The 27,855-nt window shown below is 38.6% G+C and overlaps 1 protein-coding gene across 1 annotated transcript; it reads left to right on the plus strand.

The window, feature by feature from the left end:
* On the plus strand, positions 1–27,395 carry LOC150078053 (uncharacterized). The gene is made up of 4 exons (XM_090384444.1): positions 1–141; positions 249–401; positions 1,357–3,115; positions 27,361–27,395. Exons 1-4 carry the CDS (start codon positions 1–3, stop codon positions 27,393–27,395), a joined length of 2,088 nt encoding a protein of 695 aa, XP_090240570.1.
* The last annotated feature ends 460 nt before the right edge of the window (positions 27,396–27,855 follow it).

Genomic DNA, 27,855 nt, shown 5'->3' on the forward strand with positions numbered 1-27,855 from the left:
ATGAGTAGTGAAGATATTTTCTTTGGGGACGAAGTAGATTCGAAGTTCATAGATGAAGTTATCAGGGTAGAGAAGGATCATGAAGATGCTAGGATGATTGAGGCTGAGATAGAATTCTGCCAAACTTTGGTGTATTCGAGTGTAAGTATTTCTTTTTTCATTACTGAAAAATTTTTTTATTTGATTTTTTAAAAATGTTTATAGAATTATTGTTTGGTAACTGAGTTTCTTTTACGTTACCCTTTCAGAATGCGGAGTTCTTTGGCTATGGTGATGACGGTATTGAGCATCGACCAGGATGCTCACATGACAACACGTTAGAAGGTGCTGGGGGAGAAGAATTGGAGGCTGAGAGTCCGTTATTACTAGATGGATTTTTGAACGATGACGATGATGATGATGTAAGTATACCTATATATATATATATATATATATATTTTTTAACCCCTAAAGCTTATGCGACGTTTTTTTTTAATTTTAGATGGAAGAGAGAGAAGTAGCCGTACAAGAAAGTTTTGAGCAGTACTACGAAGTACAGGATGGGGTTGCACGTTATTCAAAAAAATATCAGACCTTATTTAAAACGTATGAGGTCCGGTTTACAAACATTGTAAACTTAGCAGACGGGGATCTGTTTTTTTCGAACTTTCGGCGGATGCTAGAAGAGATAATCGCCAATTTAAGTAATCAGGGTGATTATTCTCATGTTAGGTTGTGTTTAGACGCACCCAGTCTAAAAAATCCCATAAACTTGCCATTTATGCCTCTAACCGATCTGACATTTGACCGTGTGATGGCCGCATTTATAGCTGTCGACCAATCAAACAGTGAATTTATGATAACGGACGACTTGAGTCTGGACGTCATTCTTATTAATATCACGAATAGGGGGGATGGTGGTTATCGTTCTGAGAATATTAAAAAAAGGGCAATGTTGAATTTGAATGACTTTTTAAAAAAAAAAAAAAAGCTGTCATTCAAATCAACAATACCGATAGTTTATGTCTCGCCAGAGCATTAGCTGTTGGTATTTCGGCCCATCAGGACGATGCTAAAACATACAGACAGGTGCGAGAGGATAAGCGTAGTATGCAAACTATCAGAGCTACAAATTTACATGGTATCGCAGGGGTTGCCTTAGAAAGTTGTGGTTTGAATGAAGTTGAGTTGTTTCAGCGAGCGATCCCTGATTACCAACTGGTTGTAATTTCCGCTGAGTGCGGTTTTGAAGTTGCATATCGGGGCCCCGCTGCTGATAAACAGATATTTCTACTCAGTCACGACAGACATTATGATCTTGTGCGATCTTTGAAAGCTCTGTTTGGCAGTGATTATTATTGTCCCCTATGCCTTAAGGTTTTACCTACTCGAGAGAGATTAAACACACACAATTGCTCTTTCAAGTGCAATAGATGCAGAGCTGTCGCCGTTCATAATGAAGACAACCTTCTCCTGTGTAATTTTTGTAATCGTTTTTTCCAAGGCGAAGCATGCATTAACGCTCACAGGGCAAACAAAACCTGCTCTGAAGTGCATCGCTGTGGCGTTTGTATGTGCACTTTTCTTACCAACACAGCACACAAATGCATTGATCCCGACTTCTGTAGCTATTGTAAAACTGTGCACAAAACACAACATTGCTTTGTTCAAAAACCTGAGGACCCGAAGCACGATGTTTCTGTTGTATACTTTGACACAGAAACAGTCTTGCTGGATGGTGAGCATGTGGCTGTGCTCTGCGTTGCTTCTTTTGGCGATCAGGAACGCGTTTACTGGGGCCGCAATTGCATGGCGGAGTTTTTGGATGAGCTGTTAGGAACCCGAGAGACTTTGAAACGAGGTAGTGATGGCCGAAAACTTCGACACATAGAGCCAAAATATAAGAATGTGCGAGTAATCGCCCACAACCTTCGTGGTTTTGACGGTTACTTTGTGCTTTCTTATATTTTCGCGAAACACATAGTTCCTCACACTATCTATGATGGGTCAAAGATTTTGGGTATCTTTCTATCTTCGTTAAACATAGTCTTCTTGGACTCTTATTCTTTTCTAACAGTTCCACTCCGAAAACTGCCAGCTATGTTCGAGCTGCCAGAGGTGCGTAAGGGCTTCTTCCCTCACGAATTCCACAAGATAGACACATTAGATTATGTGGGAGCTTTGCCCGATCAAAAATATTTTAAACCGGAATTCATGAGCGAAGAAACCCGTACGGAATTCGTGTTATGGTACCAAGAGAAGTCACGAGATACATACAACCTGAAATGTGAACTTTTGGCCTATGCCTTAGACGACGTGAGAGTATTGCGAGATTCCTGCAATAAGTTCCGTTCTCTCTTTATAGCAGTCTCTCAAGTTGATCCTTTCTGTCAGGATATTACTATCGCCGGTGCTTGTAGTAGGATCTTCGCCAGAAACTATTTAGAACCAAACACAATGGCTATCCTACCACCTGGCGGCTACATAGGGAGTAACACACAGAGTAGGAAGGCGTTGGCTTGGCTTTCGTGGCAGGAACAACAGAACAACATTAAAATTCAACAAGCTCGATCACAGGGTGGTGAAGTTAGAGTAGGTCCTTTTTTATTAGATGGGGTATGTGGTAGCACCGCTTACGAATTCTACGGTTGTTACTATCACGGGTGCAAGAATTGTTTTCGATCTAGTACTATACAGACACAGAGAAACAAACCTATGGGCGCTCTATATGCTGAAACCATGGATCGCGAGGCCTTCATTAGGTCTCGAGGATATGATGTGGTTTCCGTATGGGAATGCCAGTTTGACAACCAACAGAAAAACGACCCTGCCATGAAAGAATTTGTTGCAGCATTCATAACGTACGAATCGATTACACCACGCAGCGCTCTCAGAGGAGGTAGAGTTGACTGCTTTAAACTTTACCACCAGGTGGCGGATAACGAGGAGATTCACTATGTGGATTTCTGTTCGTTGTATCCGTGGGTTTGCAAATACGGCGTATTTCCTCGCGGTCACCCCGAAGTCATTCTTAGCTACTTTGACTATAGTCACAATGCATACTTTGGTATAATCCATGCTAGGGTGACAGCGCCCGAAAAGGAGTTCTTACCCGTCCTCCCAATAAGCTCCAATGGCAAGCTAGTGTTCCCGCTATGCGGTGCTTGTGCCGAGCAGATGTCTCCCACCTGTAATCACGAGGATCGGAGCTTTTCGGGAATCTGGTGCACGCCTGAGTTTTACCTGGCTGTTGAGAGCGGTTATAAAATTGATAACATCTACGAAGTTTGGCATTTCAAAGAGAGCCATAAGTCTTTATTTGGTGGCTACATAGACACCTTCTTGAAAATCAAACAGGAGGCGTCGGGCTGGCCCAAGGGGGTTGAACCCGATGCATACATTTCCGATTTTAAAAGTAGGGAAGGCATCTCTATGGACAGGCACGAAATAAAGGCGAACCCTGCTAGACGTTCACTTGCAAAATTATGTCTCAATAGTTTATGGGGTCGGCTCGCAATGAGAACTAATAGGGTGAGCACTGCAGTATGTAACACTTACGAAAGCGTTGTACAGCTTTTTATGGATGACACAAAAATCATCCACGACGCCATGTTAGTGTCGGAAGAAATAATGCAAGTTGCATTTGCCCCGATTGATGGAACGGAAGAACCATACCGTCGGGGTAATGCAGTCATTGGCTCTTTCGTCGCTTCCTATGGCCGAATAAAGCTTTACAAAGCTATGGCCCCTCTACGCCAATCTCTTTTATATTGCGATACTGATTCGGTGGTGTTTGTCCAAAAACAGGGGGACGAACGTCCACCCATAGGTCACTCGCTGGGTCAGCTCACAGACGAATTGTCTGGGGACCACATTGTTGAGTTTGCCTCGACCGGTCCCAAATCTTACTCCTTCCGCACCCAAGGGGGTAAAACAGTGACCAAATGCAAGGGTGTGACACTTAATGCCAAAAACGCGAAGTTAGTCAACATGAATGTTATGACCGCTGCTGCAAAAGGCCAACATGTTGACGTTTCTGTCGATGTACCGTTTTCTGTCCGGAGAGACAAACGTACTTCTCGTCTCCTTGAGTCCTCAATAACAAAAAGGTTTGGATTTACTTTCGCTAAACGTGTGATAGGAGACGACACACGCACTTACCCTTATGGATATTTCCAAGACACATAGCAAAAGCTAACCACCTAGTCATCATACTATCAACATTAGAAAAAAAACCCAGTGAAATCCCCATGTTTTTGACACTAAGCAGTTTTCAATGGCTACCTCTGGTGACGTCTCCTTTTTTTTCAGGATGTCGGCGAAGTCGATCGGGCACGTCTTCCCCATCCTATTCCCACCGACGTCACATTTGTGACGGCACTCGGATGGGAATCGCAGGGCGCACGGGGGAATCGCGGCACCCCTCCCACCCATCACGTTGTGATGGGCGCGCGCACGGGGGAATCGCGGCACCCCTCCCACCCATCACGTTGTGATGGGCGCGCGCACGGGGGAATCGCGGCACCCCTCCCACCCATCACGTTGTGATGGGCGCGCGCACGGGGGGATCGCGGCACCCCTCCCACCCGCCACGAAGTGTCGGGCGCGCTTAGATGGAGGAATACACTTTTTTTCCGTGTCAAGAATGGTTTCATGGAAAAGACAACTTCCAAAAAAAAAACCTTTTTCATAACTCACAGTTTTTTAAAAAAGGGGACAATGTTTCGTTTTTCTGGAGACGTCACCTTCTGTCTTTACAGTTGCTAGTCCTACCTCTCGCATCGGCGCGCGAACACACACATAAATACTTGGTCCAGACTAGCGCGCGCTCATTTACATAATGTTTCACCATCCATTCACAGCGATAGTCTCGGGAGCAACACAGAGTGGAAAGACGACGTTTGTATTGTCGCTATTAGAAAATAGTGAAAGTTTAATTTCGCCACCACCTCAAAGAATCGTCTATTGCTATTCAGAGTTTCAAGATAAGTTTCGGTGTTACTCGCAAATCGAGTTCGTGGAGGGTTTAAACATCCCCGAATTCGATCCATCAGTAAAAAATTTACTTGTTTTAGACGATCTCATCAACCAAGCAAAGGATAGTATTGTCGTTTCTGAAATATTTATAAAAGGATCACATCATAGAAATCTGAGTGTTATTTTGTTAACACAAAACCTGTTTTCGCAGGGATCGCAGTTCCGTACTATCAGTTTGAATTCGCACTATCTGATTGTTTTTAAAAACCCTCGCGACTCAAGACAAATTTCACACCTAGCAAGTCAAGTTTTCCCCGGGAGATCACGTGTTTTAGTCGACATATATAAGCATGCAACACGCGATCCTCATTCATATTTACTGTTTGATTTTTGTCAGAACACAGATGATAGGTTGAGACTGCGCTCACACGTGTTACCAAACGAAGGACATACGATTGTTTACATCCCCATATGGCTCTGCGTCTAAAAAACAATGCTAACTTTATAAGGTATCTGTCGGAAGTTCGACCGAAACAGGCAACCGCTTTATTAAGGAGTTCAAATCAAACAGAAATAAATTCACTCTGTGAAATATGTAAAAACATAGTCAAAGGTAGCATTCCGTTGACAGACAGAGTGAAAAGCAAGTTACAACGCAAAAAACGTCTGCTCAGAACACTAGCAGATAAAAAAGTAGCATTTAAAACTAGGCGGAAATTAATTCTTCAACAAGGAGGTTCACTGTTCCCCCTGATCGCAAGTATAGTGGTTCCGCTCATTACAAGTTTGATTAGAAGATGAGTGAATCTTTCCGTAAATTCTTGCTTGTAGCTGCACCGCCAGAACAAAAACAGATGCTCTCTTTAGACGAGAAAATGTCTGAAATCTTAAAAAGACAGGATTTGCAGCCCGAGTCTAAAGTTAAAATGTATCTTCAGATACTACAGTCATATTTAGGCCTGAAAACTAATGCCGCAAAACAAGCGTCCTCGTCGGCATCAAGCGATATCGAGACCAGCGTATCGAACGTAACGGCGTCGCTACCCACAATTCCCTCCTCTGAAGCGTCGGAGCAACGGTACTCCAAGAGCGAAGTTGTAAAGCCTCGTAAGCAGGTCAAGCGCAGATATACGGCTTTAATATCGCCTCGTCGTTTGAGACGTAAGCATACGTGGATTTCGTTGTGGTAAGTTTTTTTTTCAATAAAACAGACACTTTTTAAAAATAAATAAAATTTTATTTTGTAAGTAAAGGTTCAATTACATGTAATGTGGCTAACAAATCATTTGCCCACAAATCTTTACAATAATATTTGTTTACAATCTTTGACATAGAAATATTTCTACACCGATGAGTCAGGAAAAAAATACAATGTAGTCCACATGCTATAGATTCTGGATGTTGAATCACCACTTTGTTATAAGTCCATTTCTTACTGTTTTGGTTAAGGAACTCTGCAATGTCCGGTGTCGGTGGTCGTGCAAAGCTGTCGAAATATTGACTTTCTCTTTTTCCTAGGAAGATACTCACCCAGTGAGTACCTGGCATGTGTGCCTTGTCTGTATTGATGACTAGCAATGCTGGTTTCCTCTGTATTTTTGACGGTAACTCGTCCCTGGCACAGACACCGATCAGATGTTTTCTCGATTCACTGTCTGCTTCTAAAACCTTTAATATATCTCTAGTGTTCATAATTCACGATGATTGAACGGTCTTTAGTCACAGAAAGAATGTTTTCGAATTCGGCATACAAGATCACTGTTACGTTTTCGGGAAGAGGTTCTGTGAATTTCAGTTCAAGTTGAACACCGCCTCGCCGTAAAGAAGTGATGTGCGTGCCAACAGCGTTACTGTCGGGAGTTAGGTCGAAAGCATAAAGCACATTCCCTTCTGTATAATCCAGGATTGATATGTCGTTTCCACAGTCTGAATTCCATTTGTTTAGCAAAGTGAAAATAGACAGGTAGGACCGCGTATAATGTCCATTCTTATAATCGGGTGTTAGCGGAATGGAAGGATGCTGCACACCATCAGCCGTCAGAAGTAAATAGCACAAGTTGTAGTGACCAAAATTGAATGGGTTGGTTTTGAGGGAGCCGTTGAAACTATCACTGGACACAATACCGACTATTAAACGAGTGGGGATCTGGCCTAGATATATATTATCTCGGGTAGAGTCTGACATGCCTTTTGGTATTGAATAGTAACTTACATCAGCTCTATTAATAGGATATACAATAGGATGTTTTTCAAGAACACTCATGTGGGCTAACTGTATGCTGGGGTTAAGTTTAACTTTACGCACAAAAAGACAGGCTTCGCGTATATGAATTTTAGCAGTATTGTCGAGAGACAACAGACAGAACTCGGGCGAACTGCGAACCATTCTTAGGCGGAGCGATAAATTATTAATAATATATTTGTCTTGATGGCACAAATCTAGTCTGAGACGACCCAGAAGTTCCACAGTTTTGGTTTTCGAAAAAAACTTCATACGTTGATTCATACCACTGTCAGGCTGAGAAAACATTTGCGAAACATCCAAAAAATTGTCTTTTACGAACAGTTCTGTAGTGAGCTGTGATTTTTTTGCTCCTCTGTCAAAATTCAAAAGCGTTTCTAAATAAGCTCTATAGGGGTATGTGTCGCTGCTTGGATTAATTAATTTGTCTTGAACGAAAAGATCCACATGTTTAAACATGGAGTGAAAAAAGTTGTTGACAACTCCTACACTCGACTGTAATTCTTTTCCGTCGCTTTGAGTTAACTGTACTTTGAGTCGCAAATAAGTTTTTCCCAGGTCCAGATATTCTTCTGATGTCCCCGGTACGGAAAATTCTATTGGGCCCGGCGTATCCACTGAAGCTAAAGGCAAAAAAGTAATGTATGAAGATCGCTCGATGCATAGATTAGTGGCAGGTTGAGCAAACAGGTCTAGTTCTGACATCATAACTTCACCCATCATTGAAAGATGTCCTGATATTTTTTTTTCTTTCGACGTTTACCTCCACTCTGACTACGAACTTTTTGCTTAATGGCCTGTCCTACTTCAGAAGCTCGATTTATAAACGAGCGTTTCACGGGTGCTCCCGAAATGACATCATCTATGATATTACGACCTGCCGATAGCACTTGGCGACCGATGAATTTGGCTGCGGGCTTCAGAAGAGGAGAGAGAAATGTAAATGCTGATCTGAATATACTGCCTAAACCTTGACCTCTCTGGATCGCTGCTCCTACAAAGTAGGGATTTCCCCCCGCTTGCACTGAGTAGTAATCAACGTACGCGTTCATTGGGGTCGAAAATGTAACTTAATTAGAGTTTTACCACCTCTGAATGGAAATAACTGACCACTGTCTGTGCGAATTTGAATAGAAATGGATTGAATGTTCGAGAGCAGTACAGGGTAATAATCCAAATGTAAGAATTCACCACTGCTTCCGAACGGTACTACTCCCAAAAGAGGCGCTCTGATATCACCCACGACCTGGTCTTCTATCACACTACTATAAACAAAATAAGAGCCTACACCTCTATTTATATCTCCGGGAAATTTCGATCTCGCTGTTCCTTCGAAACCATCGGGCATACGCTCAAAACCGAGTAACTCACCGAGTCCTGTCTCAGGGAAGCGAAGACGCACACCGCTTTCTATTTCGAAAGAAACAAAACCACGGGCATTAACAGAACCTTTAATTTCGGGGGCTATAAAAGTCATAACCTTTAGAATTTCGGAGATGCTACCGTAATTACCATAAGGAATTTTATGCTCGCGAACATCACAAGTCGGCTGTTGTACGAGTACAAGCTTCCTATCAGCACACTCACTGTTAGGCTTTAATGGTGGTAACACTATTTTACCTTTAGGTATCCACTTTCCTATGTACTCCCCTTTAAAAGTTCTAGATTTGTCAACAGCTTCACTCACTACTACTTTGTGTACTAGTCCTAGAATTCTGGCAGTTCGTAAAGTCATACGCAACTCACAGCCATTTTTAACGCGAATTGTAAATCTCACTTTGAATTCTGTCTCTTCTACTTTAAGCTCTAAATTGGTATTAAGACCACACATATGTTCAATCAATTTAGACGAATTTTCGTACTCATCGTTCAGCATGTAAACCTCAGGGTTCCTAACTGTCGGTTCTTTCTGCAGAATTGCAAACTCGGCCCAACCTTCGGAAATATTGTCCCATGACTTAGGTACGTGTATTTCTGCGAGTGCCACCTCCCATTTGCCTTTGAGAGGTATAGTGTCGGGCAATATAATAGTAAAATTAGCTTGCGTATTCTGGGGATGGAAATCCATGCATGCATTACTCGGTAGTGTTAAGAAGAACATCTTTAGCCGAAACCCAACTGTTGTAGGAAGCAGGGTATCCTAGCCACTTAACACGGAATTGACGTTCTCCTCCCACACGTCGCTCCTTAAGTACTTTTTCAATAAGATATGTATCCAGTGGCAACTTGTAACTGTTGCTCATAAAAGGTACCTTCGATAGTGTCGCCTGCTTTGTCTTGTACTCTGTACACAACTGGCTTTCTTCGTTTCAATACTTGAGATATAGTAAAAACCTCACGCATCCAACTGCCCCAGAATCCTTTGCGGAAAAGATTCGAACCTGTACTTAGAACGACACGATCCCCCACTTTAAATTTAGGAGTCTGTTCTTTGGTTTTTTTCAAGTACAATTTCCTGTAGACGTCTTCTTCATTATGCAAAGTGACATCGGCAGGTGGCATTCCTATAGCTCGATGTGGCGTTCGATTATAAGTAGCTACAATGTCGGGAAGAACATGCACATATTTCTTACTTTCAGAATAAGTTATCCATTTAAATATTTTTTCTTTCAGAGTTCGAATAAAACGTTCAGCGATTGCAGCCTTTTTCTCCGATCTAGTAGTATAAAAATTAATGTTGAGAGATTTAAATAGGGCCCTCACATCTTTGTTTATAAACTCTCTACCTCTGTCACTGTTAAGACTGAATGGCGTTTCTTCCTTGAAAATTGATTTGAATGCTTTTACCATCTGCTTCGATGTTTTATTTCTAAGTGTTCTCACCCAGGCGTATCTAGAAAAAGCGTCTATACAGATGAGTAAATAACGCACTCCGCCATTAGCATCAGACAGATTGGAAACTTCTGCTAAGTCACACTGAAACGTATGGTGTAGACCAGGAACTATTATTTGGTTTCTAGGAAAATTAACTCTTTGAGGTTTGTGTCTGACATAAGCAGGTTGAGATGACAAATACTCTTTCACGATACGTCTGGGTAATTTTGTATGTTTTTGTAATGCATTAACACCACTAAAACTTCCAACGACGCGCGGATCGTTGTAATCTTGTAACATTTCTGTTTTTTTCTTTTCCAGATGGACTTCTACGAAAACCAGGAGTACTTATGGCGCGACCCCTGTTTCTTTGCATCTTATATGGCGGGTTTGGATGCTAATGGTTAAAGATGGGGTAAAAATAGCGATGACCCCACTATCTTCTAATTTTTTTTTTTATTTTTTTTTTTTATTATTTATCAATAAACATATCTATTTGAAAAATATTGTCTGTCTTTTTTTCTTAGAAAGTAGAAATTTAAAAAAAATTCAAAGTTGTGGAAAGAATCTGAAGAAGGTAAATAAATATATATACACATCAATACATTTTACTTTTCAGGTTTTTTTTTTTTTTTTTTTCAAGATAGACTAAGCATCAGGATACAAAATTCAACTTGAAGAGGAACCATCATAAATAGTTATGGGTAAAAATATATACATATAAAAATTTAACCATCAAAAAAACACATAACATAACATTAAACATATAAAAATACTTAATTTTTCAGCTTTTCAACTTGCAGAATAGATCGGTAGATGGCGACACAGTTTCTTGGTAGTTACGATGTCTTGGCAATCTCCGTTCAAGAAGTATTGTGACACCAAGTATCCGTATGTGAGAAAAATATATATATATTTAAATAAAATCCTTAATTTCAACTTTCAGAATGACACGCTAGATGGCGACACATTTTCTTGGTTGTTACGATGTCGTGGCAATCTCCGTTCAAGAAGTATGTAGGGAAAAAAAAAAAAAAAAATATATATATTTAAATAAAATCTTTTAATTTTCAGATTGCTTCCACAGATGGCGCCACATATTGCAAAGCCACTGAAATATATTTAAACGGCAAAGTCATAGCTACCTAGGAAAAAAAAATATATTTAAACACCTTAAATAAAATAAAATCTTTGATTTCAGCTTTCAGAATGACTCGCTAGATGGCGGCACTGTTTCGTGGGCTTCTGTTGTCGTGGCCATCGTCGGGCTCGAACTTTTGTGACCCCCCAAGTGCCCGTATGTCTACAGCGTCCACGTTTTTCCCGCCAAAACCTTTGTCTTGGGAAAGAATGTCTACTGCTCTATTTTCTTGTGTGTGTGTGTGTGTGTGCGTGCGCGAGCGCAAGAGCTCGGGCTTGTGTGTGTGTGTGCGTGCGCGAACCCACAATTCATTGCGCACCCTCCAAAGCCACCTTGAAAACCAACGCGGCAAAAACAGACGATTTCTACGGCATCAACAGACCAGAAAATCACCGGTAGACTCAGAGTCGAAGTCGGTTTATACCCCCAAACCAATCAGAACATCGGTTCATATCCCCCTCCAATCAGAACAAGGCGAAATACAACTTCATACGTCACACTGACACCACTCTTAACTATAAGAGCTACATTTACACATATTCTTACAACTGAAAGGGTAGCTGTGGGGATAAGCACCGGACCACCTGTAGCAACGACATGGGTTCGAGCCTGGGTAAAGAAAAAAAAAATTTTAATTTAATGGCGAAAATAAGTGGCGCCATCTAGCGGGCGAAATAAGAACTAAAATATATTTTTCCGCAACTAAGCCTCGGCGCAACCGCTAAACCTAAACCTCGGCTCGCTTCACCGGCAGACGCTCAAAACCTAAACGGCAAAACAAGCGACCGACGCGGCAGCACGCACGAAAATTGACGCCAAAATTCATAGAGCCGAAGTCGGTTAGAACCCCAACCTTATACTACTTATATCAATTGAGCAATATTTTCAAAATGATAATTTAAAATCAAGATATCATCAACATATCTAAATGCGAAGAAATTAAGGTTTGGATTGTTATTAGTATAAAGATCTTCGTAGTAATGTAGAAATAAGTTGGAAACTATACTGGAAATTGGTGAGCCCATGGGAACTCCTATTGATTGTCTATAGGTATTACTGCCATCGTAAATATAGTTATTAAGAATACATAAGTTGATATAATTATTCCAGACAATCTCATCCACGGGTAGAACGTGCTTGTATTTAAGATATAATTGATTGAGTACAGAGATAATTAAATGATGTGGTAAGGAAGTAAATAAATTAGTAAAGTCATAGGTTTCGATACTAAAGATTTTGGCATTAGAATTGAAGATTTTAATGATGTTGTGGTTATTATTAATGATCCAGGTTGATGGAATATTAATGAAGATGGTAGTTAGTAGTTTAAAAAATTGTTTACCTGGAAGATAACAACCGCTTTTTTTGGCACTAGTGATGAATCTAAAGCCAACAGGATCTTTGTGGAACTTGGCAATCATATATAGGAATGGTAATGTAGAATTGCGCATTTTGGTATGTAGTTTTTTATGCAAAGCTATAAGTTTTTTGATGGTCGTATTAATGCCAAGATTACAGCGTAAAAATGTGGTACTGCTGTCGACTTCCTTTTTAAGAGTAGTATAGTAGAACTGTTTACAAAAGATTGCGAAGTTGTTAGAAGCTTTATCTACAGGGGTGATGATAAATTTTCCTTGTAGATCTGAGATGGCATTTTTGAGATTAGAGTGTTTAATATGTGAATTATTATACAAGTTGTGACATTTTGAAACTGATTTTATAATATCTTGATAAACCACATTTATCCAGTTATAGAATGCCTCATGGGGTATCGTATATTTTTGAGCTAATTTGTTGCAGAAATTTAAGATATTAATATATAAGTCCTTATATATATTTCTTAGATAGGCTTTATGAATAGGTCTGAATTTGAATCCTTTTTCCATGGCCAATTTGAGGGGGATGTTCTTGACAATATCCAAATTGCCAGTGATTATGTGCCCATGATGTTGGTTTTTGAAAGGAGCATATATAGAATCATTACAGTGACATGGAAGATCCGAAAGTTTCAAATTGCCTAAATTGGTGGCTATAGTTTTATAGTTGCAAATTTTGAGTCCGATAGGAGACTCATAATTGAAACGGTGCTGGATGTTAAACTTGAAATTATTATAAAATGGGAGGAGGTTGTTATGATGATTTAGCAAATGATGCCAAGGAATTTTGTCAAACCATTTATGTGTAAATTTAATAATACAGTATTCATTACTATATGTAGTAATGGAGCCTAGTCTAAAAAGAGAGATATCTGAAATGATGTGTTTAAGTTGGATATTTTTGAATTTGAAATTATTAATATACAAAGTTAAGGCTTTTAGTATAGAGTTTTTGATGTTGAAAAGAAAAAGAGAAATTTTATGTACATCGAGAATGGTATTGTCCCATGAGCAAATAATATCATGAAAATTATGCCGAGTATGTCGGAAAAGTTTATTTGACTTATTCCCACGTTTGTGTCTGCATTTATTATTGAAAAAATGACTAAGATGGAATAGATTGTAAATGCAGTGGCTGGTGTTTAAACAACCATTACTGAATAAAATTTTGTTAAAAAATTTATTGTTTAAACCATATGGATACAATGACTTATAAGCACACATGAATAGATTTTCATAGTAGTCCCGAAGGACGTTATCATTAATGATAGCTATAATTTTGATTTTGACGTTTTTAAAACCATGATGGTGAAAGTGAAAGAGTTCAATTTCAGTATCAATATTGTTGCCGAATGTCAGATTTTTACTTTTGGATCTGTGTCCATTGATTCTAATATTAAGAGAATTTGAAGTTTGTCCGACATATTTAATATTACATATATTACAAGTGAGTAAATATAAAACATTATTGGTTTTACAAAACGGAGTGGAAATAGAGTTAGAGTTGGAAATGGGATTATCCATCATGGGACAAGTAAGACACCGTTTGTCTGAACATTTTCTAAAAGATAGAGATTGGTTTAGAATATGTGTAGTATGCATGGGTATAGAATCAAAGTGGTTAGGGCCAAACGTATGATTCTCCTGTTTAGTATTTAACACAGTATCCTCAGGAGTGGGATACAGCGCAACACGTTTTCTAGCTGAACTAGAGGCAACACAGTGCTGACTCGCCGAATATTTTAGTGTAACTTTGTGCATAATAAAAATGATAAATTAAATAGGGCAAGTTGTGCTAGCGACGAAACCATCTTAAAATGTGAACTGAGGAGGTAAGTAAGAAATAGAGAAGTGAGAGAAGGGAGGTTATATTTAAAAATAGCCATGCGCAAAGCTGCAAATAGCTAAGATTTAAAGTATGTAGTATATAAAACAGGTGAAAAAGGTAAAGAAAGGAGAAGAAAAAGGTAAAGAAAGGAAAAGAAAAAGAAAATAGAGAATAGATGTACCTGGACGCGCAAGGCTACAGAACAGGATACAACTATAAAATAAAACATAGAAATAAATGATAAAGGACATAGTAAGACGGGAAAGTTATTAACAACAACGTGCCATGCCTAAAGGAAGATATGAGAAGAAAAGAATGTTAAGATCCTAATGAATTAAGTGGAAAAATTGGCTGAATTGATAAGCCAAATCATATTTACAAAAGCTAGAAAAAAGTGGTAATTAATGCATATTAAAAAGTAGTAATAAATAGAAATGAAAATAATGAAAATACCAGGCAGCAGCATAGAAAAGGGAAGTAATACAAGGTATGGGTGGGAAAAAAGATAGTAGTAAAAAGAGGCGAAAATAGCGAGAATAAGAAAAGAAGGAATGTCCGAATCGCCCTCGTATTGCACTAATAGTTCAACGGACGGAAAAAGCAGAATAGAAAGTATAAAGACGTAAAGAGAAGGAAAAGATTTTAAAGATACTAGGCAAGCTGGGTTCGTAAGTACCCAACCTCTTAGAGAGGGCCTTGGCTGTGAAGGTGTTAGTAGAAGAGGAAAATTAATACTGCTAGCCTGTGAAATCACATGTAAAAAAATTAGTATAAAATTACATACCTTTAAAATTATGTAGCATCAATTAGTAGAATTATGTAGCGTCAATTAGTAAAATTATGTAGGATCAATTAGTAAAATGCATAATAAACATGATTAATAAATAGAATACAAACAAGGAGAGGTTGCTTAGTAGAAAAATAATAATGGACGCCCTCTATAGTTAAAAGTGAGGAAAAGGTCCGAATAATAATTAAAAATAATTAAGCAAAAATAATTAAAATAAAATAATGGAAAAAATTAAATAGATAAAACTTAAAAGGTAACTTAGAAAGTGAAAAGACATGAGCATCGTTCAGAATAGAAGTCATATGATGTGATCACTTTCAAAGTGGTGGGAATACCACCATTTAAATTTACAACTATACATCTGTACAAATTATCATGTTAACCCTAATCAAAATGAGATATAGTGAAACCGAATTTATGTTTAATGAAGTTAGAAAGATTTTTAATAATACGATTTATAAAATTAATAGGAATATCATTTAAACATAATTTGGTATATAGGCCGTTTAAAGCTTTGATAAAAAGTGTTTGATTGCTGCTAAGATACGCAAGACGTAAAATTTGTGTATGGATGATATTTTTTTTTTTTGAACTGTAATGGAAATATTAGAGTTCCAATTTGTTAAATAAATATATATAAGGACATATATATAAGGACATATATATATGTTGAAATATATATAAGGACTTATATATTAATATCTGAAATATATATAAGGACTTATATATTAATATCTTAAATTTCTGCAACAAATTAGCTCAAAAATATACGATACCCCATGAGGCATTCTATAACTGGATAAATGTGGTTTATCAAGATATTATAAAATCAGTTTCAAAATGTCACAACTTGTATAATAATTCACATATTAAACACTCTAATCTCAAAAATGCCATCTCAGATCTACAAGGAAAATTTATCATCACCCCTGTAGATAAAGCTTCTAACAACTTCGCAATCTTTTGTAAACAGTTCTACTATACTACTCTTAAAAAGGAAGTCGACAGCAGTACCACATTTTTACGCTGTAATCTTGGCATTAATACGACCATCAAAAAACTTATAGCTTTGCATAAAAAACTACATACCAAAATGCGCAATTCTACATTACCATTCCTATATATGATTGCCAAGTTCCACAAAGATCCTGTTGGCTTTAGATTCATCACTAGTGCCAAAAAAAGCGGTTGTTATCTTCCAGGTAAACAATTTTTTAAACTACTAACTACCATCTTCATTAATATTCCATCAACCTGGATCATTAATAATAACCACAACATCATTAAAATCTTCAATTCTAATGCCAAAATCTTTAGTATCGAAACCTATGACTTTACTAATTTATTTACTTCCTTACCACATCATTTAATTATCTCTGTACTCAATCAATTATATCTTAAATACAAGCACGTTCTACCCGTGGATGAGATTGTCTGGAATAATTATATCAACTTATGTATTCTTAATAACTATATTTACGATGGCAGTAATACCTATAGACAATCAATAGGAGTTCCCATGGGCTCACCAATTTCCAGTATAGTTTCCAACTTATTTCTACATTACTACGAAGATCTTTATACTAATAACAATCCAAACCTTAATTTCTTCGCATTTAGATATGTTGATGATATCTTGATTTTAAATTATCATTTTGAAAATATTGCTCAATTGATATATCCTACTGAACTTACCTTAAACAAAGAAAATAATGGTAACCAACACGCAAACTTTCTCGATTTAAGCATTACTTTAAATAATTCACCTCTTCGTAATACCTTGGAAGTATTTGATAAAAGAAGTCAATTTAATTTCAACATTATTTATTTAACAAATTGGAACTCTAATATTTCCATTACAGTTCATAAAAATATCATCCATACACAAATTTTACGTCTTGCGTATCTTAGCAGCAATCAAACACTTTTTATCAAAGCTTTAAACGGCCTATATACCAAATTATGTTTAAATGATATTCCTATTAATTTTATAAATCGTATTATTAAAAATCTTTCTAACTTCATTAAACATAAATTCGATTTCACTATATCTCATTTTGATTAGGGTTAACATGATAATTTGTACAGATGTATAGTTGTAAATTTAAATGGTGGTATTCCCACCACTTTGAAAGTGATCACATCATATGACTTCTATTCTGAACGATGCTCATGTCTTTTCACTTTCTAAGTTACCTTTTAAGTTTTATCTATTTAATTTTTTCCATTATTTTATTTTAATTATTTTTGCTTAATTATTTTTAATTATTATTCGGACCTTTTCCTCACTTTTAACTATAGAGGGCGTCCATTATTATTTTTCTACTAAGCAACCTCTCCTTGTTTGTATTCTATTTATTAATCATGTTTATTATGCATTTTACTAATTGATCCTACATAATTTTACTAATTGACGCTACATAATTCTACTAATTGATGCTACATAATTTTAAAGGTATGTAATTTTATACTAATTTTTTTACATGTGATTTCACAGGCTAGCAGTATTAATTTTCCTCTTCTACTAACACCTTCACAGCCAAGGCCCTCTCTAAGAGGTTGGGTACTTACGAACCCAGCTTGCCTAGTATCTTTAAAATCTTTTCCTTCTCTTTACGTCTTTATACTTTCTATTCTGCTTTTTCCGTCCGTTGAACTATTAGTGCAATACGAGGGCGATTCGGACATTCCTTCTTTTCTTATTCTCGCTATTTTCGCCTCTTTTTACTACTATCTTTTTTCCCACCCATACCTTGTATTACTTCCCTTTTCTATGCTGCTGCCTGGTATTTTCATTATTTTCATTTCTATTTATTACTACTTTTTAATATGCATTAATTACCACTTTTTTCTAGCTTTTGTAAATATGATTTGGCTTATCAATTCAGCCAATTTTTCCACTTAATTCATTAGGATCTTAACATTCTTTTCTTCTCATATCTTCCTTTAGGCATGGCACGTTGTTGTTAATAACTTTCCCATCTTACTATGTCCTTTATCATTTATTTCTATGTTTTATATATATATATATATATATATATATATATATATATATATATATATATATATATATATATAAGGCCATATTGCTCCAGAGATATGCGGTGGTCATTCCCTGACCTTTCAGCATCCTTCGTATTTGGTGGTCACGGGCTCGAACCCCGGTCTAATCAAGAAGCATGTGCTACGCACTGCTGTTCCTGCCCACCTGGCTACGGAGGTGTCCCGGTACCGCGAGAATCGCTTAAATTTTAGCCGGGCGGTCAGTTAAATTCACCGGGCGGTGCGCCCATTCGATAGGTCCTGGGGAGAACATTGAAGGCTCATAAAATTGCGTCATCGACAGGATTCAAACTCGGGAAAGCAACATGTCGAGGATTTCAATGGCTAATGGAGGGCCTCATGGAACAAGGAAATGCATGGGTTGTGTTAGAGTTACTAAAAGTAAAGGCAGGCGCATGTATACTTGAGTATACACTTATGCTAGGAGCGTAGTAAATAAATTTCTGAATTTGAAGTACAGGTCAATTCATCAAAAGCAGACACTGTGAGGATATTGGAGAAATGGTGCCACATGAAGAGATAGAGAATTTGAAATTTGAATATATGGAGTACACTGGGTACAGAAAGGATAAAAAATAGTATCATATTATGGCCAATGACTGCATTGTCCATGCCCTAGACCGACTAACTCTGCCACGAAGTGAAAAATGCCCATAAAAGTTTTTCACAGCATTATCCGGATTCGAACCCAGACCAATACTCGTAATGTGGTAATTGGCAGCAGTGCTTCTTGCATTAAGAATATATTGACAGAAGAGCCTGGCTGGCAGTGACCATAATGTATTTATGTCGGATTTACTTAAGGATGTAAGTACTTTCAAAGGTTTTGGATCTTTAAGTAAAAGGAAAAACTTTTGCTTTTCTATCAGAGACCTCAGCCAGCTTTTAAATTCTATACAGTGGGACCAACTGAGGATGTTACGAAAGCGACTTCTAAATGGGAACATTCACGGAAGCAATCGTAGAAGCTACGATCTTCTAGATCTTCTTAGTAAGTTTTAATACCAACTAAGAAATACTGTTCAAGGTTTAGACTTAATGGATGTCAGATCAACTAATAAGACTGGTGACGGAGAAGTAAAATGCATGGGATGCATATGAATTATCAGATGATACAATAAGCATGTGATAGATATAAAATGGTCTGCAATCAAGTCACAAACGAAGTTAGGCTAGCTATAGCAGATTATGAGAAGGCTTTGGCAAGGGATGCAAAGAAATCATATACTTGGATTTTTGGAGAACTTTTGTTACTACAGTATTGCACATAAAAGACTGCCGTGCAAATTTCAGCCGTGTGGCATTAATGGCAAATTACTGCCATTAAATACCACACGGTTACTGCCCTGGATAAAGGGATGGTTGAGTGGAAGAAGGCAGAGTGTTATTAATGGATACTGCTCTACATGGACTAATGTTCTTTTAGTGGAGTTTGCCCTCAGCGTTCGATGCTGGGTCAATTGTTTTCTCTATTTATTAATGACATTGATGAAAGTATATAAAGTTTAGGGTCTAAGTTTACAGGCGATACAAAGGTTGGCAGGGTGGTTAATGAACAATAAGGGTAAGCTACTGCACAATCTCTAGAACAATTAATGGATGGAAGAACCTTCCATTCATTGTTGTGGAAGTGGGTAGTTTGAATAAATTCGGTTAAGAACTAGATTAGTTATTGGAGGAGATGGACAGATTATGTGGAAGTTGTTTTTTTTTTTTTTTGGCCGATGCTTTATAAGCTTTCTTTCTTGTATCATATGCGATTATCGCTAATAATAATAATAATAAAATTATTATATTAGGGCTACCCGTAATTTCATACATTAACCCGTATTTGCGTCTGTAAATTGCGTGTGTTCTCTAGTCGATTTGCCTGTTTGCTGGACGAAAAAACACCAGTTTCTGGGGGGAAACCTTGCTATATACGCTTGAGACCAACTAACTCAGCCACGGAGTGAAAAAGTCCACTAAAGTTCCGCGCGTCATCGACGGGACTCGAACCCGGGCCTCTTCTACCCGGTATGGGGAGGACGATGACGATATCCGCAGACTTTAACAACAGCAACCAAGAGCCACCAACGCTACCCTAATGATAACCAAGAGCCGCCAACACCACCCGCAGTCAGCCGTTGAGAGATTGACAATAGCTCAGAAAGAAGGAGGAAGGGGCCTGATAGATCTCATCGAGCAACAGAAAACAGTGAATGCTAACCTGAAGGATTACTTCCAGAAACACACAGCCATATTCTACCAGGCCATAAGGAAGATAGACAAGTACCCGACACAACCTAAGTGAGGAGTTCCCTCCCATCCAGACGGCACAAACAAAGCTAGAAAGATGGACAAAGAAAACCCTCCATGGCAGACTACAATAACCTCCATCAAGATCACATAGATAAAATTGCTTCCAATGCATGGCTCACGAGCGTATGTATGCGTGTATGTATTTAACTGTCGAAGGGTGGCACCCGGACATACATCCATCTCCACCAATTTAGCATATAATACCATACCCAAAAGAAGAAACCCAAAGGAACCTAAGGACTTGAGACCGATCTCAGTGGGCTGCTCTCTATTAAAAGTGTTTGAGAAAGCTATCTCATCAGCACTGATCGACCAATGCACTCATAGACCCAAACATCTGCATACTGTGATCCCCAAAAGATCTACATATACAAACCTACTGGATACCCTATTTAAAATTCAAACTGCTCTCAACAGTAAATCTCAGCTGGACGTCATCTTCCTTGATATTTCATCTGCTTATGACAGCTCTCAATTCCCGCTCTCATCTACATTCTGGAAAAATACTTTTGCATAACTGGAAACCTGCTAAAAAACCATTAACCTCATCCTTACATCAAGAAAACTCATCATCAGCTATAAATCTTTCCAACAGGAGTGCATTATAACGAGAGGAGTACCACAGGAGGTGTCCTATCCTGTGTACAGTTCGCCGCTGCCCTTAAACCTTTCCTCGCAAGGTACACTGATTTCTCATCATATGCAGATGACCTAAATTGAGGGGCCCATCGGGCTCTCAGCTGCCCACATCAACGCCAGAGCTTGCACTTGGTCATCACGCAACACAGCGGCAACCCCCAAGGCACAATGCGCTGGTCCCTCAGGAACTAGTAGTTGTTGGTGACTCTATTGTCAGGGAAACGGGGAACATGCTTTGTAAAAAGGATAGGTGGAACAGGACCAGGGTATGTCTGCCAGAGGCAAAGGTTGATGACGTTGTAGAGCAAATATTATCTTTTAAGGGCACAAAAGGTGATATAGTTGTACACGTTGGCACTAATGAGTAGGAGACCGGCAGAATTACTTAACAAGTACAGGTCACTGCTGAAAAAAAGCCGTGAATTAGGGTTGAATTTGAAAGTGTCTGCAATTCTGCCCAGACACGATAGGAGGGAGTATATGATGAGAGCCTTGTCGATCAATTCAGCCCTGGAAAGATTGTGCAAGGCTTAAGGGATAAAATTTTTTTCAGCCTGGACTGTATTTGTTAACAGGATAGACTGCTTCTACAGGGATGGGATACACTTAAATAGAAAGGGTGCAAGAATATTTGCTGATGCTATCGAGGCAATGTTAGGTGGGTCAGAAAACTGAAAGCTTGGGGGGATACAAGGACTAATAGTTTAACAGTAGCCGTAGGCAGAGGTGAAGGTGTTTCTTGCACAACTTCTATTAGAATAAGTAGCGACCTGGAGCGTGGGGTGTTGGGGGTTTCAGGGACGGGTGGCGGTCATCGTGGAACGGGTGGGTATATGGGATGTGTTAGGGTAACAAAGAATAGGAGTAGGAGCATATATGCTTGCATCTATACCAATGCTAGAAGTATAGTAAATAAATTTGATGAATTTGAAGTGTTGGTCAAGACATCAAAGGCGGATATTGTTGGGATATCAGAGACATGGTGGTGTCACACTGATATAAGGAATGCCGAACTGGAATTTGGGGAGTACAATGTGTACAGAAAGGATAGACAGGATAGGAAGGGAGGAGGTGTTATGCTGTTAATTAAGAAAAACATAAAATCAAAAGAAGTGCATCCAGTTGATATAGATGAACAGTGCACTGTTGAGTCAGTTTGGTGTGACATAAGCACTGCGAAAGCAAAAATAAGAGTAGGAGTGTGTTATAGGCCTAATGACTCGAATGAGTACAATGAACAATTGTACAGAGAAATAGAGTGGGCTAGTAAATCGGAATGTCTTATAATGGGGGATTTCAACTTCCCAGATATTGACTGGAACTTGTGGGTTGGGCACTCACACACTAGTCAGACATTTGTGGATTTATTGGATGATTGTCTTCTGCAGCAGCATGTTCGAGAGGCAACCAGAGAAAGTAATACTCTGGATCTGGTTATCAGCAGTGATCATTCATGTATTAGGAATTTGCAGATAAAAGAACCACTAGGTGGCAGTGATCACAGTGTACTGACGTGGGATTTACTTAAAGATTTAATTACCATCAGGGGTTAAGGAAAGGGTTTTTGCTTTCGTAAAGGCGAGTACAGTGGTCTCCGACAGTTTTTAAATTCTGTACAGTGGAATCAACTGATGATGTTACCAACAGTAAATTCTAAGTGGAAAGCATTCAAGGAATTAATCGTGGATGCTACTAAAAGTTTCATACCTATTAAGAAATATTGTTCAAGGTTTAGGCCTAAACGGTTGTCAAATGAACTAATGAGACTCGTAACAGAGAAGAAAAATGCATGGGATGCATACAAATTAACACGTGACACAGAAGCCTATGATAGCTACAAGTTGATCTGTAACCAAGTTACAAAGGAGGTTAGGCAGGCGAAGGCAGATTACGAGAAATCCTTGGTAAAAGATGCTAAGAAAAACAGCAAAGATTTCTTTACTTATATAAACTCTAAAAGGAAGGGGATGAATCTGATTGGTCCACTTGACATCGATGGTTCGACTGTTGATGATCCTGCTCAGATAGCAAACAAACTGAATGAGTATTTTGCATCTACATTCACACGTGAGGAATTATTAAGGTTTGAAAATGGCAGAAGGTTATCAAATTGTAGCAGGATACTTAATGATTTTGTAATAACCGAGAGAAAAGTGGAAGAGAAATTGTTGAAGTTAAACGTAAGAAAAGCACCTGGGGTGGATGGGATCTATCCAGTTATATTAAAGGAGGCGGCAAAGCAACTGAGCAAACCCTTAGCCATAATTATGAGAGCGTTCTTGGACTCAGGGGAGGTTCCCACGGACTGGAGATGTGCAAATGTATCCCCAATTCACAAAGTGGATCGAAGGGGGACACGGGTAATTACAGACCAGTTAGTTTAACTTCTGTTCCGGGTAAAATAATGGAGTCGCTGGTTAAAGATGCATTGCAGGATCATCTAGACAAGACTGCAGCGATAATTCAGACACAGCATGGGTTTGTTAAGGGAAAGTTTTGTCTGACAAATTTGATAGAATATTATGATGTGGTTACAAAGGAACTGGATGCAAAAAATAATTTTGATATCATATATTTGGATTTCAGGAAAGCTTTTGACACTGTTGCGCATGGAAGACTATTGTACAAATTGGAGAAGAATGGTATTAAGGGTAAGTTGCTACAATGGATAAAAGGATGGTTAAGTGGGAGAAGACAGAGGGTGGTAATCAATGGGTGCTGCTCTTCTTGGACTAATGTTATTAGTGGAGTCCCACAGGGTTCGGTGTTGGGTCCACTGTTGTTTTGTATATTTATCAATGATATTGATGAAGGTATATCAGGCTTAGTGTCGAAGTTTGCAGATGATACAAAGGTTGGCAGGGTTGTTAATGACAGTAATGGCAGTGCGCTACTGCAACAGGATCTAGATAATTTGGGTAGATGGGCTAAGAAGTGGCAACTGAAGTTTAACCTTGACAAATGCAAAGTACTGCATATGGGTAGAAGTAACCCCAGAGAAACGTACCAACTGTGTGGTACTACACTTAAGGTGGTAGAAAATGAAAAAGACCTGGGAGTAATTGTGCAGGCAGATATGAAGTTTTCTGAGCAATGAAACAGGCTTTCATGGCAGGTCATGGGGTTTTGTCAATGATATATAGGAATTTTGCTAGCAGGGAAAAGGAGGTGATTATCCCTCTGTATAAGGCAATGGTCAGGCCACGCCTTGAGTACTGCGTACAGGTCTGGAGGCCTCATTTTAGGAAGGATGTAGATTTACTTGAGCGTGTACAGAGAAGGGCAACAAGATTAGTGAGGGGAATGAAGGGATCCTCTTATCAAGAGAGGCTTAAGTTCTGCAAATTGCAGTGGCTGGAGACGAGGCACCTGCGCGGGGATCTGATTGAGGTGTATAAGGCCTTGAATGGGTTGAGCACGCTGAATTCTGAAGGGATCCTTCCACTTGTTCAGATTACGAACCTAAGGGGGCATAAATTCAAATTAAGAAAAGACAGATGTAGATTGGATGTGCGGAAATTTGCCTTTAGCCAGCGGGTAGTTAATTGCTGGAACAAACTTCCATCTGTCGTTGTGGAAGTTGATAGGTTGAATAAATTTAAGGAGGAACTGGACAGGCATTTGGGGGGAATGGGTGATTTTTTTTTTTTTTTTTTTTTGGCTGATGCTGTATAACATCGCATTACATGCCACTACTACTACTACTACCTCAAATTATATATAAAATCAAAAGACCCTGAACAAACCCACCTGATAAATCAGCAGGTCGCCGTCCTGATCAACAGCCTTGTAACCTATCTACTGATAGGGTTTTTGTTTTAGTAAAGGCGACTATGATGGTCTGAGACAGTATTTAAATTCTATACAGTGGGACCAACTGATGATGTTACCAACAGCAAATTCAAAATGGGAAGCATTCAGGGAACTAATCTTGGAAGCTACCAGGCTTTACATACCAACTAAGAAATATTGTTCAAAGTTTAGGGCTAAATGGCTGTCAGATGAACTAATGAGACATGTCGCAGAGAAGAAAAATGCATGGAATACATACAAATTAATGGGCGACGTGGAAGCCTATGATAGATATAAGTTGGTCTGTAACCAAGTCACAAAGGAGATTAGGCAGGCAAAGGCAGACTACGAAAAATCTTTGGCAAAGGATGCAAAGAAAAACAGAAAAGAGTTCTTTACCTATTTAAACTCAAGAAGGAAAGGGATGAATCAGATTGGTCCACTGGATATTGATGGTTCAACAGTTGAGGATCCTGCTCAGGTGGCTAACAATCTAAACGAGTATTTTGCATCTACATTCACGCATGAGGAGTTATTCAGGAAGGAGAATGACGTAGGTGAAGTAGACATTGGCAGTGAGCTAGATAATTTTGTAATAACTGAGAGGAAAGTGGAGGAGAGATTGTTGAGGATGAACATAAAAAAGGCACCTGGGGTGGATGGGATCTATCCAGTTATATTAAAGGAGGCAGCAAAGGAAGTAAGCAAACCCCTAGCCATAATTATGAGAGCTTCTTTGGACTCAGGGGAGGTACCCATAGACTGGAAATGTGCAAATGTAACCCCAATTCACAAAGGAGGATCAAAGGCTGACACAAGTAATTATAGACCTGTTAGTTTTTAACTTCTGTTCCAGGAAAATTAATGGAGGCACTGGTTAAAGAAGCACTGCAGGATCATCTAGACAAGAATTCAGTTATAGCTCAGACGCAGCATGGTTTTGTTAAGGGCAGGTCTTGCCTGACCAATTTAATTGGATACTATGATGTAGTCACAAAAGAACTGGATGCAGGGAATAACTTTGATGTTATACATTTGGATCTTAGAAAGGCTTTTGATACTGTTGCACATGGAAGACTGCTGCACAAATTGGAGCAGTGTAGCATTGGAGGCAAATTGCTGCTATGGATAAGGGGATGGTTGAGTGGCAGAAGACAGAGAGTGGTAATCAATGGACACTGCTCAACGTGGACTAATGTTATTAGTGGAGTTCCTCAGGGTTCAGTGTTGGGTCCGTTGTTGTTTTCGGTGTTTATGAATGATATTGATGATGGTATATCAAGTTTAATGTCCAAGTTTGCAGATGATACAAAGGGTGGCAGGGTTGTTAAGGACACTACTGACGCTATGCTGCTGCAACAGGATCTGGAAAGGTTGAACAGATGGGCTGAGAGGTGGCAAATGAAGTTTAACATTGACAAATGTAAAGTACTACATATGGGAATCAGTAACCCCAGAGCAACGTATCAACTCTGCGGTACTACACTGACAGTGGTTGAGAATGAAAAGGACCTGGGGGTAATTGTCCAGGCAGATATGAAGTTCTCTGAGCAGTGCAGACGAGCTGCAAGAGTAGCTCATGGTGTCTTGTCAATGATATACAGGAATTTTTCTAGCAGGGATAAGGAGGTGATTATTCCCTTGTATAAGGCAATGGTCAGGCCACATCGTGAGTACTGTATACAGGTCTGGAAGCCTCATTTCAAGAAGGATGTAGAGCTGCTGGAACGGCTACAGAGAAGGGCAACAAGATTAGTGAATGGAACAAAGGGTTGCTCTTACGAAGAATTAGTTAACAACATTCTTTGGATTGATAATAGCTTTGTTTAAATTTTACGTTGACAGTACGAACGTACCAGATTGATGCAACATATGCCACAATCGGAATAAAAATAGCTTTATAATATAGATACAAAATGGGTTTACTTAATCCCCAATCTTTTCTTGTAACCCTAACTATAGAGGCAGTGTAATTTTTTATTTTCATACTTAAATAATTCAATTGTGAAAACAATAAATTATCATCTAAGATACATAGGACTAAAAGAGGTAAACCCAATGTATAACCTACCACAAGCTAAGATACACACCTGTATAATTTTGGATTCATACTTATAACCCAATTATTATACCTGGCTTTAGATCCATACAAAATCTAAATAATACACTTTCCTTTAACTTCCAATTCAGTAAATCCTTACAGTTCTTATAAAACAAGTCCTCAAAAAATTTCTCCTTCTTCACATCCTATACTAAAATTGAAGAGTCTGAAAGTTTAATTTTATCAAGTTTTAAACCTTTGCTTACTAAGTGTTCAGAATCGATAATTTTATTCAAATCCTCACTTTTAACTGTTCCAATCAACACTCCTTTATTTCTTATCATTTTTAAATTTCTAAGTTTAATGTCTTCTTTCAGGGATTGAGCCACAACATCCTTCACATCTTGACTAGAAGTAAATTGAGTATTGTCTTCTGCCCGCAATATAAAAGTATTGCCCTGTTTTTGCTGAATGTTTTTAGTTTGATGCCAATTACTTCCATCTGATACACCTTCATGATCCTGTAAATCAACTTGAGCACCAACTTCCCCTTTCAACACCTGATTTCACTTTATCTGCCTAGGAAACTGTCTGTTGTTCTCCAATTGTGGGCTGACCTCTAATGAGATCATTGAATAGATTGGCTCTTAATTGCAGCTCATCAACTCTAGCCTTCAAACTCTCATTATCAATGAGCAAAGCTATAGCGATTATCGCCATGTGAACTCATTTATCTAGTATAAAATTTGATGCTGTCTTTATAACCTTATTGGCTTCGTTCAACCAGTGTAATCAATGGTGTAATCAACCACAATCTTCTTTAAACTCTGTAATCAACTCATATATCGTATTTACAACCCCATACCTGCACC

This window comes from Mastigoproctus giganteus, chromosome 11 (genome assembly GCF_048544385.1).
Source record: "Mastigoproctus giganteus isolate SK-2022 chromosome 11, ASM4854438v1, whole genome shotgun sequence".
NCBI classification, from domain to species: domain Eukaryota; kingdom Metazoa; phylum Arthropoda; class Arachnida; order Uropygi; family Thelyphonidae; genus Mastigoproctus; species Mastigoproctus giganteus.